The 14,554-nt window shown below is 47.4% G+C and overlaps 1 protein-coding gene across 3 annotated transcripts in view; it reads left to right on the forward strand.

Annotated features, from left to right (window-relative positions):
* LOC135545602 (protein phosphatase 3 catalytic subunit alpha-like) overlaps positions 1 to 14,554 on the forward strand; it is a 69,474-nt gene that overhangs the window by 35,128 nt on the left and 19,792 nt on the right. For 2 of the 3 annotated variants that reach the window (XM_064973332.1, XM_064973333.1), the window contains exons 10-13: positions 1,101 to 1,184; positions 4,367 to 4,451; positions 9,728 to 9,825; positions 13,106 to 13,153. In XM_064973332.1, coding sequence (XP_064829404.1) covers positions 1,101 to 1,184; positions 4,367 to 4,451; positions 9,728 to 9,825; positions 13,106 to 13,153 — 315 coding nt within the window. The remainder of the gene's footprint in view (positions 1 to 1,100; positions 1,185 to 4,366; positions 4,452 to 9,727; positions 9,826 to 13,105; positions 13,154 to 14,554) is intronic. The other variant, XM_064973334.1, reaches the window with a different exon arrangement.

Raw genomic sequence — 14,554 nt, forward strand, 5'->3', positions numbered from 1 at the left:
CACTGGAGACACCGCATAACACGGTGCCTGACCAGTACTACGCTGCTTCCAGTAAGCAAGGAGAGTTGGCTCAGGTCTATCGCCTGACTCCGCCAATCTCCCTGTGTGCCCCCCCACACATTTTTTGGGGGCTGCCTCTCATACCTGCTGCACTACCTTGCCTCATATCGCCACCTCAGCTTTGGCTGCCTCTAGTTCTTCCTTTGGGCGGCAATATTCCCCAGCCTGTCTCCAGGGTCCCTGTCCGTCTAATATCTCCTCTCCAGTCCAGGAGTCCTGAACCCTCTGCTCCTCGTTACCGCTCTGCTTGGTCCGTTGTAGTGGGTAGTTCTGTAACGATATTCGACGTCGGAAGATGAGGAATCATCGGACCAAAGCGCAGCGTGGTACGTGTTTATACTGTTATTTCAACTGAACACTAAATAAAAAAATAACACAGAGAATGAACGAAAACCGAAACAGTCCTGTCAGGTGCAGAAACACAAAACAGAACAAACTACCCACAAAACCCTGAGGGAAAAAGCTACCTAAGTATGGTTCCCAATCAGAGACAACGATGGACAGCTGTCCCTGATTGAAAACCATACCCGGCCAAAACAAAGAAATAGAAAAACATAGAGAAAGGAACATAGAATGCCCACCCAAATCACACACCGACCAAAACAAAATAGAGACATAAAAAGCTCTAAGGTCAGGGCGTGACAGATGTGATGGTACACTGTAGTACTTCACCCAATAGATATGGGAGTTTATCAATATTGGGTTTATTTTCTAATTCTTTTTGGGTCTGTGTAATCTGAGGGAAATATGTGTCTCTAATATGGTCATACATTTGGCAGTGCCCTCTCTCTCCCTCTCTCTCTCTCTCTCTCTCTCTCTCTCTCTCTCTCTCTCTCTCAATTCAATTCAATTCATAGGCTTTATTGGCATGTGAAATATATGTTAACATGGCCAAAGCAAGTGAAGTAGATAATATACAAAAGTGAAATAAACAATAAAAAAGAACAATAAACATTACATTAACAGAAGTTCCAAAAGAATAAAGACATTACAGATTTCCCTCTCTGTCTCTCTGTCTCTCTGTCTCTATCTATCCACAGTGACAGAGATGCTGGTGAATGTTCTCAGTATCTGTTCAGATGATGAGCTCATGGAGAATGATGGAGAGGAAGAGATCTATGATGGTAATCATACCTTTATAGAGCTTGTAGTCCTAAAAACCAAATAGTTACCTCTGGTCCGTTCAGCCATACCCCAATGAGTTACCTCTGGTCCGTTCAGCCATACCCCAATGAGTTACCTCTGGTCCTTTCAGCCATACCCCAATGAGTTACCTCTGGTCCTTTCAGCCATACCCCAATGAGTTACCTCTGGTCCTTTCAGCCATACCCCAATGAGTTACCTCTGGTCCTTTCAGCCATACCCCAATGAGTCACCTCTGGTCCGTTCAGCCATACCCCAATGAGTCACCTCTGGTCCTTTCAGCCATACCCCAATGAGTTACCTCTGGTCCTTTCAGCCATACCCCAATGAGTTACCTCTGGTCCTTTCAGCCATACCCCAATGAGTCACCTCTGGTCCGTTCAGCCATACCCCAATGAGTCACCTCTGGTCCTTTCAGCCATACCCCAATGAGTCACCTCTGGTCCTTTCAGCCATACCCCAATGAGTCACCTCTGGTCCTTTCAGCCATACCCCAATGAGTTACCTCTGGTCCTTTCAGCCATACCCCAATGAGTTACCTCTGGTCCTTTCAGCCATACCCCAATGAGTTACCTCTGGTCCTTTCAGCCATACCCCAATGAGTCACCTCTGGTCCTTTCAGCCATACCCCAATGAGTTACCTCTGGTCCTTTCAGCCATACCCCAATGAGTCACCTCTGGTCCTTTCAGCCATACCCCAATGAGTCACCTCTGGTCCTTTCAGCCATACCCCAATGAGTTACCTCTGGTCCTTTCAGCCATACCCCAATGAGTTACCTCTGGTCCTTTCAGCCATACCCCAATGAGTTACCTCTGGTCCTTTCAGCCATACCCCAATGAGTTACCTCTGGTCCTTTCAGCCATACCCCAATGAGTTACCTCTGGTCCTTTCAGCCATACCCCAATGAGTCACCTCTGGTCCTTTCAGCCATACCCCAATGAGTCACCTCTGGTCCTTTCAGCCATACCCCAATGGGGAAAGAATAGGATTTTAGGATAAACGCAAAAAATAAGGTCAAATCAAATGAAAGTTTATTTGTCATGTCCCCCGAATACAACAGGTGTAGTAGACCTTACAGTGAAAGGCTTATTTACAGGCTCTAACCAATAGTGTGTGTGTGTGTGTGTGTGTGTGTGTGTGTGTGTGTGTGTGTGTGTGTGTGTGTGTGTGTGTGTGTGTGTGTGTGTGTGTGTGTGTGTGTGTGTGTGTGTGTGTGTGTGTGTAGGTAAGTAAAGAAATAAAACAACAGGAAAAAGACATTTGAAAATAACAGTAACAAGGCTATATACAGACACCGGTTAGTCGGGCTTATTGAGGTAGTGCAGTGAGGGAGAAAAGTATTTGATCCCCTGCTGATTTTGTATGTTTGCCCACTGACAAAGAAATTATCCATCTATAATTTTAATGGTAGGTTTATTTGAACAGTAAGAGACAGAATAACAACAAAAACATCCAGAAAAACGCATATCAAAAATGTTAATGTTAATAAATTGAATTGCATTTTAATGAGGGAAATAAGTATTTGACCCCCTCTCAATCAGAAAGATTTCTGGCTCCCAGGTGTCTTTTATAGAGGTAACCAGCTGAGATTAGGAGCACACTTTTAAAGGGAGTGCTCCTAATCTCAGTTTGATACCTGTATAAAAGACACCTGTCCACAGAACCAATCAATCAGATTCCAAACTCTCCACCATGGCCAAGACCAAAGAGCTTTCCAAGGATGTCAGGGGCAAGATTGTTGACCTACACAAGGCTGGAATGGACTACAAGACCATCGCCAAGCAGCTTGGTGAGAAGGTGACAACAGTTGGTGCGATTATTCGCAAATGGAAGAAACACAAAAGTACTGTAAATCTCCTTCGGCCTGGGGCTCCATGTAAGATCTCAGCTCGTGGAGTTGCAATGATCATGAGAATGGTGAGGAATCAGTCCAGAACTACACAGGAGGATCTGGTCAATGATCTCAAGGCAGCTGGGACCATAGTCACCAAGAAAACATTTGGTAACACACTACGCCATGAAGGACTGAAATCCTGCAGCGCCCGCAAGGTCCCCCTGCTCAAGAAAGCACATATACATGCCCGTCTGAAGTTTGCCAATGAACATCTGAATGATTCAGAGGAAAACTGGGTGAAAGTGTTGTGATCAGATGAGACCAAAATGGAGCTATTTGGCATCAACCCAACTCGCCGTGTTTGGAGGAGGAGGAATGCTGCCTATGACCCCAAGAACATCATCCCTACCGTCAAACATGGAGGTGGAAACATGCTTTGGGGGTGTTTTTCTGCTAAGGGGACAGGACAACTTCACCGGATCAAGGGGACGATGGACGGGGCCATGTACCGTCAAATCTTGGGTGATAACCTCCTTCCCTCAGCCAGGGCATTGAAAATGGGTCGTGGATGGGTATTCCAGCATGACAATGACCAAAAACACACGGCCAAGGCAACAAAGGAGTGGCTCAAGAAGAAGCACATTAAGGTCCTGGAGTGGCCTAGCCAGTCTCCAGACCTTAATCCCATAGAAAATCTGTGGAGGGAGATGAAGGTTTGAGTTGCCAAACGTCAGCCTCAAAACCTTAATGACTTGGAGAAGATCTGCAAAGAGGAGTGGGACAAAATCCCTCCTGAGATGTGGGCAAACCTGGTGACCAACTGCAAGAAACGTCTGACCTCGGTGATTGCCAACAAGGGTTTTGCCACCAAGTACTAAGTCATGTTTTGCAGAGGGGTCAAATACTTATTTCCCTCATTTAAATGCTAATCAATTTATAACATTTTTCACATACGTTTTCTGGATATTTTTGTTGTTATTCTGTCTCTTACTGTTCAAATAAACCTGCCATTAAAATTATAGACTGATCATTTCTTTGTCAGTGGGCAAACGTACAAAATCAGCAGGGGATCAAATACTTTTTTCTCTCACTGCCTGTACATGTAGATGCGGTTAAAGTGACTGCATATATGATGAACAGAGAGTAGCAGTAGGGTAAAAAGAGGGGTGGTGAGACACAATGCAGATCTGAGGTTAACACAGGTTTAGGAGATCTTATACGTGTTGATTGGTAGGTTCCAGTTCACTCTATTGTTGTGGCAATATAACCTTCCCTTTCATTTCCTTGTGACTGGTGTTTTGTGTTTTACTCCTCTTCGTTCCTTCCAGCCAATGCAGCGGCGGCTAGGAAAGAGGTGATCAGGAACAAGATCCGTGCCATCGGGAAGATGGCCAAAATGTTCCAAGTTTTACGGTGAGTGAGCTTCAGTGTGTGTGTGTGTGTGTGTGTGTGTTATGAACTTGAGTGAAGACCCAAAAGCGGTTTTAACAGAAAACAGAGTTCTTTAATGAAAAACAGGAATGGCATAAATCCTCTTCCAACGTTGTCAGCGGAACAAAAAGAACGTTAGTATAGTGCAGGATGCACCTGCCAGGCAGACTCCGACAGGACAGGACAAGGTGGAAGCAAACGAGACGACAGCTTGCTTCTGGCATCAAAAACACAAACAAGAATCAGACACTGAAAGTAGCAGGAACAGAGAGAGAAATAGAGACCTAATCAGAGGGGGAAGAGAGAACAGGTGGGGAAAGGGTGAATGAGCTAGTTAGGGGAGATGTAGAACAGCTGAAGAATGAGAGACATAGAAGGTAACCTAAAAAGACCAGCAGAGAGAGACAGAGTGAAGAGAAAGGACAGGAACAGACATAACAAGACATGACAGTACCCCCCCACTCACCGGCGCCTCCTGGCGCACTCGAGGAGAAACCTGGCGGCAACGGAGGAAATCATCGATCAGCGAACGGTCCAGCACGTCCCGAGAGGGAACCCAACTCCTCTCCTCAGGACCGTACCCCTCCCAATCCACTAGGTACTGATGACCACGGCCCCGAGGGCGCATGTCCAAAATCTTACGAACCCTGTAGATGGGTGCGCCCTCGACAAGGATGGGGGGGGACGAGCGGGGCGCGAAGAACGGGCTTAACACAGGAGACATGGAAGACCGGGTGAACGCGACGAAGATAGCGCGGAGAATAAGTCGCACTGCGACAGGATTAATGACCTGAGAAATACGGAACGGACCAATGAACTGCGGGGCCAACTTGCGAGAAGCTGTCTTAAGGGGAAGGTTCTGAGTGGAGAGCCATACTCTCTGACCGCAACAATATCTAGGACTCTTGGTCCTACGCTTTATTAGCGGCCCTCACAGTCTGCGCCCTATTACGGCAAAGTGCCGACCTGACCCCCTTCCAGGTGCGCTCGCAACGCTGGACAAAAGCCTGAGCGGAGGGGACGCAGGACTCGGCGAGCTGAGATGAGAACAGCGGAGGCTGGTACCCGAGGCTACTCTGAAAAGGGGATAGACCGGTAGCAGACGAGGGAAGCGAGTTGTGGGCGTACTCTGCCCAGGGGAGCTGTTCTGACCAAGACGCAGGGTTACGAAAAGAAAGACTGCGTAAAATGCGACCAACAGTCTGATTGGCCCGTTCGGCTTGACCGTTAGACTGGGGATGAAAGCCGGACGAGAGACTGACGGAAGCCCCAATCAAACGGCAAAACTCCTCCAAAATTGAGACGTGAACTGCGGGCCTCTGTCGGAAACGACGTCAGACGGAAGGCCATGAATCTGGAAAACATTCTCGATAATGATCTGAGCCGTCTCCTTAGCAGAAGGGAGCTTATCGAGAGGAATGAAATGAGCCGCCTTAGAGAATCTATCGACAACCGTAAGAATAACTGTCTTCCCCGCTGATGAAGGCAGTCCGGTGATAAAATCTAAAGCGATGTGAGACCACGGTCGAGAGGGAATGGGAAGCGGTCTGAGACGGCCGGCAGGAGGAGAGTTCCCAGATTTAGTCTGCGCGCAGACCGAACAAGCGGCGACAAATCGACGCGCGTCACGTTCCCGAGTGGGCCACCAGAAACGCTGGCGAATGGAAGCACGTACCCGAACGCCGGGGTGGCCGGCTAACTTGGCAGAGTGGGCCCACTGAAGAACGGCCGGACGAGTAGGAACGGGAACGAACAGAAGGTTCCTAGGACAAGCTCGCGGCGACGGAGTGTGAGCGAGTGCTTGCTTTACCTGCCTCTCAATTCCCCAGACAGTCAACCCGACAACACGCCCCTCAGGAGAATCCCATCGGGGTCGGTGGAGACCTCAGAAGAACTGAAGAGACGAGATAAAGCATCAGGTTTGGTGTTTTTGAGCCCGGACGATAAGAAATAACAAACTCGAAACGAGCGAAAAACAGAGCCCAACGAGCCTGACGCGCATTAAGTCGTTTGGCTGAACGGATGTACTCAAGGTTCCTATGGTCAGTCCAAACGACAAAAGGAACGGTCGCCCCCCAACCACTGTCGCCATTCGCCTAGGGCTAAGCGGATGGCGAGCAGTTCGCGATTACCAACATCATAGTTACGTTCTGACGGCGATAAGCGATGAGAGAAAAACGCGCAAGGATGGACCTTGCCGTCAGAGAGAGCGCTGAGAAAGAATGGCTCCCACGCCCACCTCTGACGCGTCAACCTCAACAACAAACTGTCTAGAGATGTCAGGTGTAACAAGAATAGGTGCGGATGTAAAACGATTCTTAAGAAGATCAAAAGCTCCCTGGGCGGAAATGGACCACTTAAAGCACGTCTTAACAGAAGTAAGGGCTGTGAGAGGAGCTGCCACCTGACCGAAATTACGGATGAAACGACGATAGAAATTAGCGAAGCCCAGAAAGTGCTGCAGCTCGACGCGTGACTTAGGAACGGGCCAATCAATGACAGCCTGGACCTTAGCGGGATCCATCTTAATGCCCTCAGCGGAAATAACGGAACCGAGAAAAGGGACAGAGGCGGCATGAAAAGTGCACTTCTCAGCCTTCACATAAAGACAGTTCTCCAAAAGGCGCTGGAGGACGCGTCGCACGTGCTGAACATGAATCGAGAGAGACGGTGAAAAAATCAGGATATCGTCCATGTAAACGAAAACAAAATGTTCAGCATGTCTCTCAGGACGTCGTTAACTAGTGCCTGAAAGACAGCTGGAGCGTTAACGAGGCCGAAAGGAAGAACCCGGTATTCAAAGTGCCCTAACGGAGTGTTAAACGCCGTCTTCCACTCGTCCCCCTCCCTGATGCGCACGAGATGGTAGGCGTTACGAAGTTCCAATTTGGTGAAAAACCTGGCTCCCTGCAGGATCTCGAAGGCTGAAGACATAAGAGGAAGCGGATAACGATTCTTAACTGTTATGTCATTCAGCCCTCGATAATCCACGCATGGGCGCAGGGACCCGTCCTTCTTCTGAACAAAAAAAAACCCCCGCTCCGGCGGGGAGAGGAGGAGGAGACTATGGTACCGGCGTCGAGCAAAACCGACAAATAATCCTCGAGAGCCCTACGTTCGGGAGCCGATAGAGAGTATAATCTACCCCGGGGGAGTAGTTCCCGGAAGGAGATCAATACTACAGTCATACGACCGGTGTGGAGGGAGAGAAGTGGCCTTGGAACGACTGAACACCGTGCGCAGATCGTGATACTCCTCCGGCACCCCTGTCAAATCGCCAGGCTCCTCCTGTGAAGAAGAGACAGAGGAAACAGGAGGGATAGCAGACATTAAACAGGTTACATGACAAGAAACATTCCAGGATAGGATAGTATTACTAGACCAATTAATAGAAGGGTTATGGCGCACTAGCCAGGGATGACCCAAAACAACAGGTGTAAAAGGTGAACGAAAAATTAAAAAAGAAATGGTTTCGCTATGATTACCAGAGACAGTGAGGGTTAAAGGCAGCGTCTCACGCTGAATCTTGGGGAGAGAACTACCATCTAAAGCGAACAAGGCCGTGGGCTCCCCTAACTGTCTGAGAGGAATGTCATGTTCCCGAGCCCAGGTCTCGTCCATAAAACAGCCCTCCGCCCCAGAGTCTATCAAGGCACTGCAGGAAGCAGATGAACCGGGCCAGCGGAGATGGACCGGAAAGGTAGTGCGTGATCCAGAAGGAGAGGCCTGAGTAGTTGCGCTCACCAGTAGCCCTCCTCTTACTGATGAGCTCTGGCTTTTACTGGACATGAGGTGACAAAATGACCAGCGGAGCCGCAGTAGAGACAGAGGCGATTGGTGATTCTCCGTTCCTCTCCTTGGCCGAGATGCGGATACCCCCAGCTGCATAGGCTCAGCATCCGAGCCGGCGGAGGAGGGTGGCAGTGATGCGGCAGGTGGCAGTGATGTGGAGAGGGGAGCAACGGAGAACGCGAGCTCCTTTCCACGAGCTCGGCGACGAAGATCAAACCGTCGCTCTATGCGAATAGCGAGAGCTATTAAGGAGTCCAGACTGGAAGGAACCTCCCGGGAGAGGATCTCATCCTTAACCTCGACGAGGAGACCCTCCAGAAAACGAGCGAGCAAAGCCGGCTCGTTCCAGTCACTAGAGGCAGCGAGAGTGCGAAACTCAATAGAATAATCCGTTATGGATCGATTCCCCTGACATAGGGAAGACAGGGCCCTGGAAGCCTCCTCGCCAAAAACAGAACGGTCAAAAACCCGTATCATCTCCTCCTTAAAGTCCTGATACTGGTTAATACACTCAGCCCTCGCCTCCCAGACTGCCTTGCCCCACTCACGCGCCCGTCCGGTAAGGAGAGAAATGACGTAGGCGATGCGGGCTGCGCTCCTGGAGTAAGTGTTGGGCTGGAGAGAGAACACCACATCACACTGAGTGAGGAATGAGCGGCACTCAGTGGGCTCCCCAGAGTAACACGGCGGGTTGTTGATCCTGGGCTCCGGAGACTCGGAAACCCTGGAAGTGGGCGGTGGATCGAGGTGGAGTTGGTGAACCTGTCTTGTGAGGTCGGAGACTTGGACGGCCAGGGTCTCAACGGCATGTTGAGCAGCAGACAATTCCTCCTCGTGTCTGCCTAGCATCGCTCCCTGGATCTCGACGGCGGAGTGAAAAGGGTCCGGAGCCGCTGGGTCCATTCTTGGTCTGATTCTTCTGTTATGAACTTGAGTGAAGACCCAAAAGCGGTTTTAACAGAAAACAGAGTTCTTTAATGAAAAACAGGAATGGCATAAATCCTCTTCCAACGTTGTCAGCGGAACAAAAAGAACGTTAGTATAGTGCAGGATGCACCTGCCAGGCAGACTCCGACAGGACAGGACAAGGTGGAAGCAAACGAGACGACAGCTTGCTTCTGGCATCAAAAACACAAACAAGAATCAGACACTGAAAGTAGCAGGAACAGAGAGAGAAATAGAGACCTAATCAGAGGGGGAAGAGAGAACAGGTGGGGAAAGGGTGAATGAGCTAGTTAGGGGAGATGTAGAACAGCTGAAGAATGAGAGACAGAGAAGGTAACCTAAAAAGACCAGCAGAGAGAGACAGAGTGAAGAGAAAGGACAGGAACAGACATAACAAGACATGACAGTGTGTGTGTGTGTGTGTGTGTGTGTGTGTGTGTGTGTGTTTGTTTGTGTGTGTGTGTGTGTATGTGTGTGCGTGTGTGTGTGTGTGTTTAATCTTCTATGTGTGTGTGTTTTAGGGAGGAGAGTGAGAACGTATTGACCCTGAAGGGACTGACACCCACGGGCATGCTGCCCAGCGGAGTTCTGTCAGGAGGCAAGCAGACTCTGCAGAGCGGTGAGTACACACACACACACACACACACACACACACACACACACACACACACACACACACACACACACACACACACACACACACACACACACACACACACACTAGCAAACACGACCACACACATATACACACACACACACAAACACACACACACACACACACTGGCAAACACGCCCACACACATATACACACACACACACACACACTGGCAAGCACGCCCACACACATATACACACATATTTACATACACTCTCATGACGTATGCACATACGTACACACACACATTCCCACTTTCTCTCACACATTTGCATGCACACACTACTACGTGTATCTACAGTGCCTTGCGAAAGTATTCGGCCCCCTTGAACTTTGCGACCTTTTGCCACATTTCAGGCTTCAAACATAAAGATGTAAAACTGTATTTTTTTGTGAAGAATCAACAACAAGTGGGACACAATCATGAAGTGGAACGACATTTATTGGATATTTCAAACTTTTTTAACAAATCAAAAACTGAAAAATTGGGTGTGCAAAATTATTCAGCCCCTTTACTTTCAGTGCAGCAAACTCTCTCCAGAAGTTCAGTGAGGATCTCTGAATGATCCAATGTTGACCTAAATGACTAATGATGATAAATACAATCCACCTGTGTGTAATCAAGTCTCCGTATAAATGCACCTGCACTGTGATAGTCTCAGAGGTCCGTTAAAAGCGCAGAGAGCATCATGAAGAACAAGGAACACACCAGGCAGGTCCGAGATACTGTTGTGAAGAAGTTTAAAGCCGGATTTGGATACAAAAAGATTTCCCAAGCTTTAAACTTCCCAAGGAGCACTGTGCAAGCGATAATATTGAAATGGAAGGAGTATCAGACCACTGCAAATCTACCAAGACCTGGCCGTCCCTCTAAAATTTCAGCTCATACAAGGAGAAGACTGATCAGAGATGCAGCCAAGAGGCCCATGATCACTCTGGATGAACTGCAGAGATCTACAGCTGAGGTGGGAGACTCTGTCCATAGGACAACAATCAGTCGTATATTGCACAAATCTGGCCTTTATGGAAGAGTGGCAAGAAGAAAGCCATCTCTTAAAGATATCCATAAAAAGTGTTGTTTAAAGTTTGCCACAAGCCACCTGGGAGACACACCAAACATTTTTTTTTTTACCTTAATTTTACTAGGCAAGTCAGTTAAGAACATATTCTTATTTTCAATGATGGCCTAGGAACAGTGGGTTAACTGCCTGTTCAGGGGCAGAATGACAGATTTGTACCTTGTCAGCTCAGGGATTTGAACTTGCAACCTTTCAAGTTACTAGTCCAACACTCTAACCACTAGGCTACACTGCCTCCCCAACATGTGGAAGAAGGTGCTCTGGTCAGGTGAAACCGAAACTGAACTTTTTGGCAACAATGCAAAACGTTATGTTTGGCGTAAAAGCAACACAGCTCATCACCCTGAACACACCATACCCACTATCAAACATGGTGGTGGCAGCATCATGGTTTGGGCCTGCTTTTCTTCAGCAGGGACAGGGAAGATGGTTAAAATTGATGGGAAGATGGATGGAGCCAAATACAGGACCATTCTGGAAGAAAACCTGATGGAGTCTGCAAAAGACCTGAGACTGGGACGGAGATTTGTCTTCCAACAAGACAATGATCCAAAACATAAAGCAAAATCTACAATGGAATGGTTCAAAAATAAACATATCCGGGTGTTAGAATGGCCAAGTCAAAGTCCAGACCTGAATCCAATCGAGAGTCTGTGGAAAGAACTGAAAACTGCTGTTCACAAATGCTCTCCATCCAACCTCACTGAGCTCGAGCTGTTTTGCAAGGAGGAATGGGAAAAAATTTCAGTCTCTCGATGTGCAAAACTGATAGAGACATACCTCAAGCGACTTACAGCTGTAATCGCAGCAAAAGGTGGCGCTACAAAGTATTAACTTAAGGGAGCTGAATAATTTTGCACGCCCAATTTTTCAGTTTTTGATTTGTTAAAAAAGTTTGAAATATCCAATAAATGTCGTTCCACTTCATGATTGTGTCCCACTTGTTGTTGATTCTTCACAAAAAAATACAGTTTTATATCTTTATGTTTGAAGTCTGAAATGTGGCAAAAGGTCGCAAAGTTCAAGGGGGCCGAATACTTTCGCAAGGCACTCTATCTATCTATCTATCTATCTATCTATCTATCTATCTATCTATCTATCTATCTATCTATCTATCTATCTGTCTGTCTGTCTGTCTGTCTGTCTGTCTGTCTGTCTGTCTGTCATTCTGTCTGTCATTCTGTCTGTCTGTCTGTCTGCCCCTCTCTTTCCTTCCTTTCCTCTGTCACCCTCTTTCTTTCTTTCTCGCTCTCTCACGCTCTCTCTCTGTCCCATGTTCATCCTCTGTCACCCTCTCTCTCTCTCTCTCTGTCCCATGTTCATCCTATGTCACTATCTCTCTCTCTCTCTCTCTCTCTCTCTCTCTCTGTCCATGTTCATCCTCTGTCACCCTCTCTCTCTCTGTCCATGTTCATCCTCTGTCACCCTCTCTCTCTCTGTCCATGTTCATCCTCTGTCACCCTCTCTCTCTCTGTCCCATGTTCATCCTCTGTCACCCTCTCTCTCTATGTCCCATGTTCATCCTCTGTCACCCTCTCTCTCTCTATGTCCCATGTTAATCCTATGTCACTCTCTCTCTATGTCCCATGTCCATCCTCTGTCACCCTCTCTCTCTCTCTGTCCCATGTCCATCCTCTGTCACCCTCTCTCTCTCTGTCCCATGTTCATCCTCTGTCACCCTCTCTCTATATATATATATATCCCATGTTCATCCTCTGTCACCCTCTCTCTCTATCCCATGTTCATCCTCTGTCACCCTCTCTCTCTATATATATATCCCATGTTCATCCTGTCTCTCTCTCTCTATCCCATGTTCATCCTCTGTCACCCTCTCTCTCTCTCTCTATGTCCCATGTTCATCCTCTCTCTCTCTCTCTCTCTCTCAAGTCCGTCATCTGTTACTCACCATGTCAGTCAGTGTCACCCTCACCTCACTACTGCTGAGGAGTAATAGCCTGGTGTATGTGTGTATGTGTGTGAGCTAACGCTAGCTACCGAACATGCTAACACCAAACGCCCTCTGTACTGAGGGCTGCAGTGCCGCCATAAGGGTTTTGCATGAATAACCCTCACCCTCCTCCCTCTTTCTCTCTCCCTCTCTTTCTCCTTCACTCTCTATCTTTCTCTCACTCTCACTCCCTCTTTCTCTTTCTCTCCATACTCAGCTACCATTGAGGCCATTGAAGCCATTGATCCTGTTGAGGACGCAGAAGGTAAATTCCACTCATGCATCAACAATGAGATTAAGCGAGTGAGTGTGTGAGAGAATGAAAAAGGTAGAGAAAGAGGGGGATAAGGCATGGCGACCCATCTACGCCATACACTTATCCATAATGCATTGAGCTCTTCTAACAGCACTGCTTCTGGTGAAGCCTGACTGCTCTTATTCCTTCTCCTCACACACACTCCCCTCTACACACTTCTCTCTCTCTCTCTCTCTCTCACACACACACACACACACACACACACACACACACACACACACACACACACACACACACACACACACACACTCAACTCTACACGCTCCTCACACACATACACCCTCAAACTCACATTCCTCAAGACACGCCCCCGGAAAAACACACACACACACACACAAACCAGCTGGGGGAGGAATCTGACCCTACGATAACTCTAACATCGTCCCTACACAACCTCTGCTATTTTGTTTCGGTACAACAACATGTGCTGTGTGAAGCCTGTGGAGTTTTGCGTTGGAAACGTAATGTTCCGTGATGACAAACATTGTTAACACATGAACACTACAGTCTTTATGTAGACTGTCAGTCGCTAGTAGGATACTGTTGAATTTTGACACTTATAAGTCTGGAAGGATAGTGGATTGTAAGTGTGTAAATTATGACGGTAAGTGTTCAGTATCTTCTGTTTGTACTGGCCTAGCTGTTGTGTGTATTTATAAGGCTTTTGTGTAGTAACTAGTGGAGTTGGGTGGTATCCAGATGTTCATATGTTCCTTTTCTCGTCACGGGATATACGGTATTACTGGCTTAGTCCACAAGGGGGTGCCAAAAAAAGCCCATTGGGTGTCTATTACCAGAATGCTAACAAAATTAGCACAAGTAATAGCGAATTTCCATGGAGGCTAGTAGCTAAATATGCGAACGAGCGCAACCAAAAGTAAATCAATAAATTGCAAAGACAGGCTATCCAGCTCATTGATTTATACATACAGTGCATTCGGAAAGTATTCAGACCCCTTGACTTTTTCCATATTTTGTTACATTACAGCCTTATTCTAAAATTGATTGAAAAAATGGATCCTCATCAATGTACACACAATACCCCATAATGACAAAGCAAAAACAGTTTAATCGAAATGTTTGCAAATACCTGATTTACATAAGTATTCAGACCCTTTGCTAGGAGACTCGAAATTGAGCTCAGGTGCATCCGGTTTCCATTGATCATTCTTGAGATGTTTCTACAACTTGATTTGAGTCCACCTTTAGTAAATTCAATTGTTTTGACATGATTTGGAAAGGCACCCACCTGTCTATATAAGGTCCCACAGTTGACAGTGCATGTCAGAGAAAAAAACAAACCATGAGGTCGAAGGAATTGTCCGTAGAGCTCCGAGACAGGATTGTGTC

Source organism: Oncorhynchus masou, chromosome 9 (genome assembly GCF_036934945.1).
Source record: "Oncorhynchus masou masou isolate Uvic2021 chromosome 9, UVic_Omas_1.1, whole genome shotgun sequence".
Classification (NCBI taxonomy): Eukaryota; Metazoa; Chordata; class Actinopteri; order Salmoniformes; family Salmonidae; genus Oncorhynchus; species Oncorhynchus masou.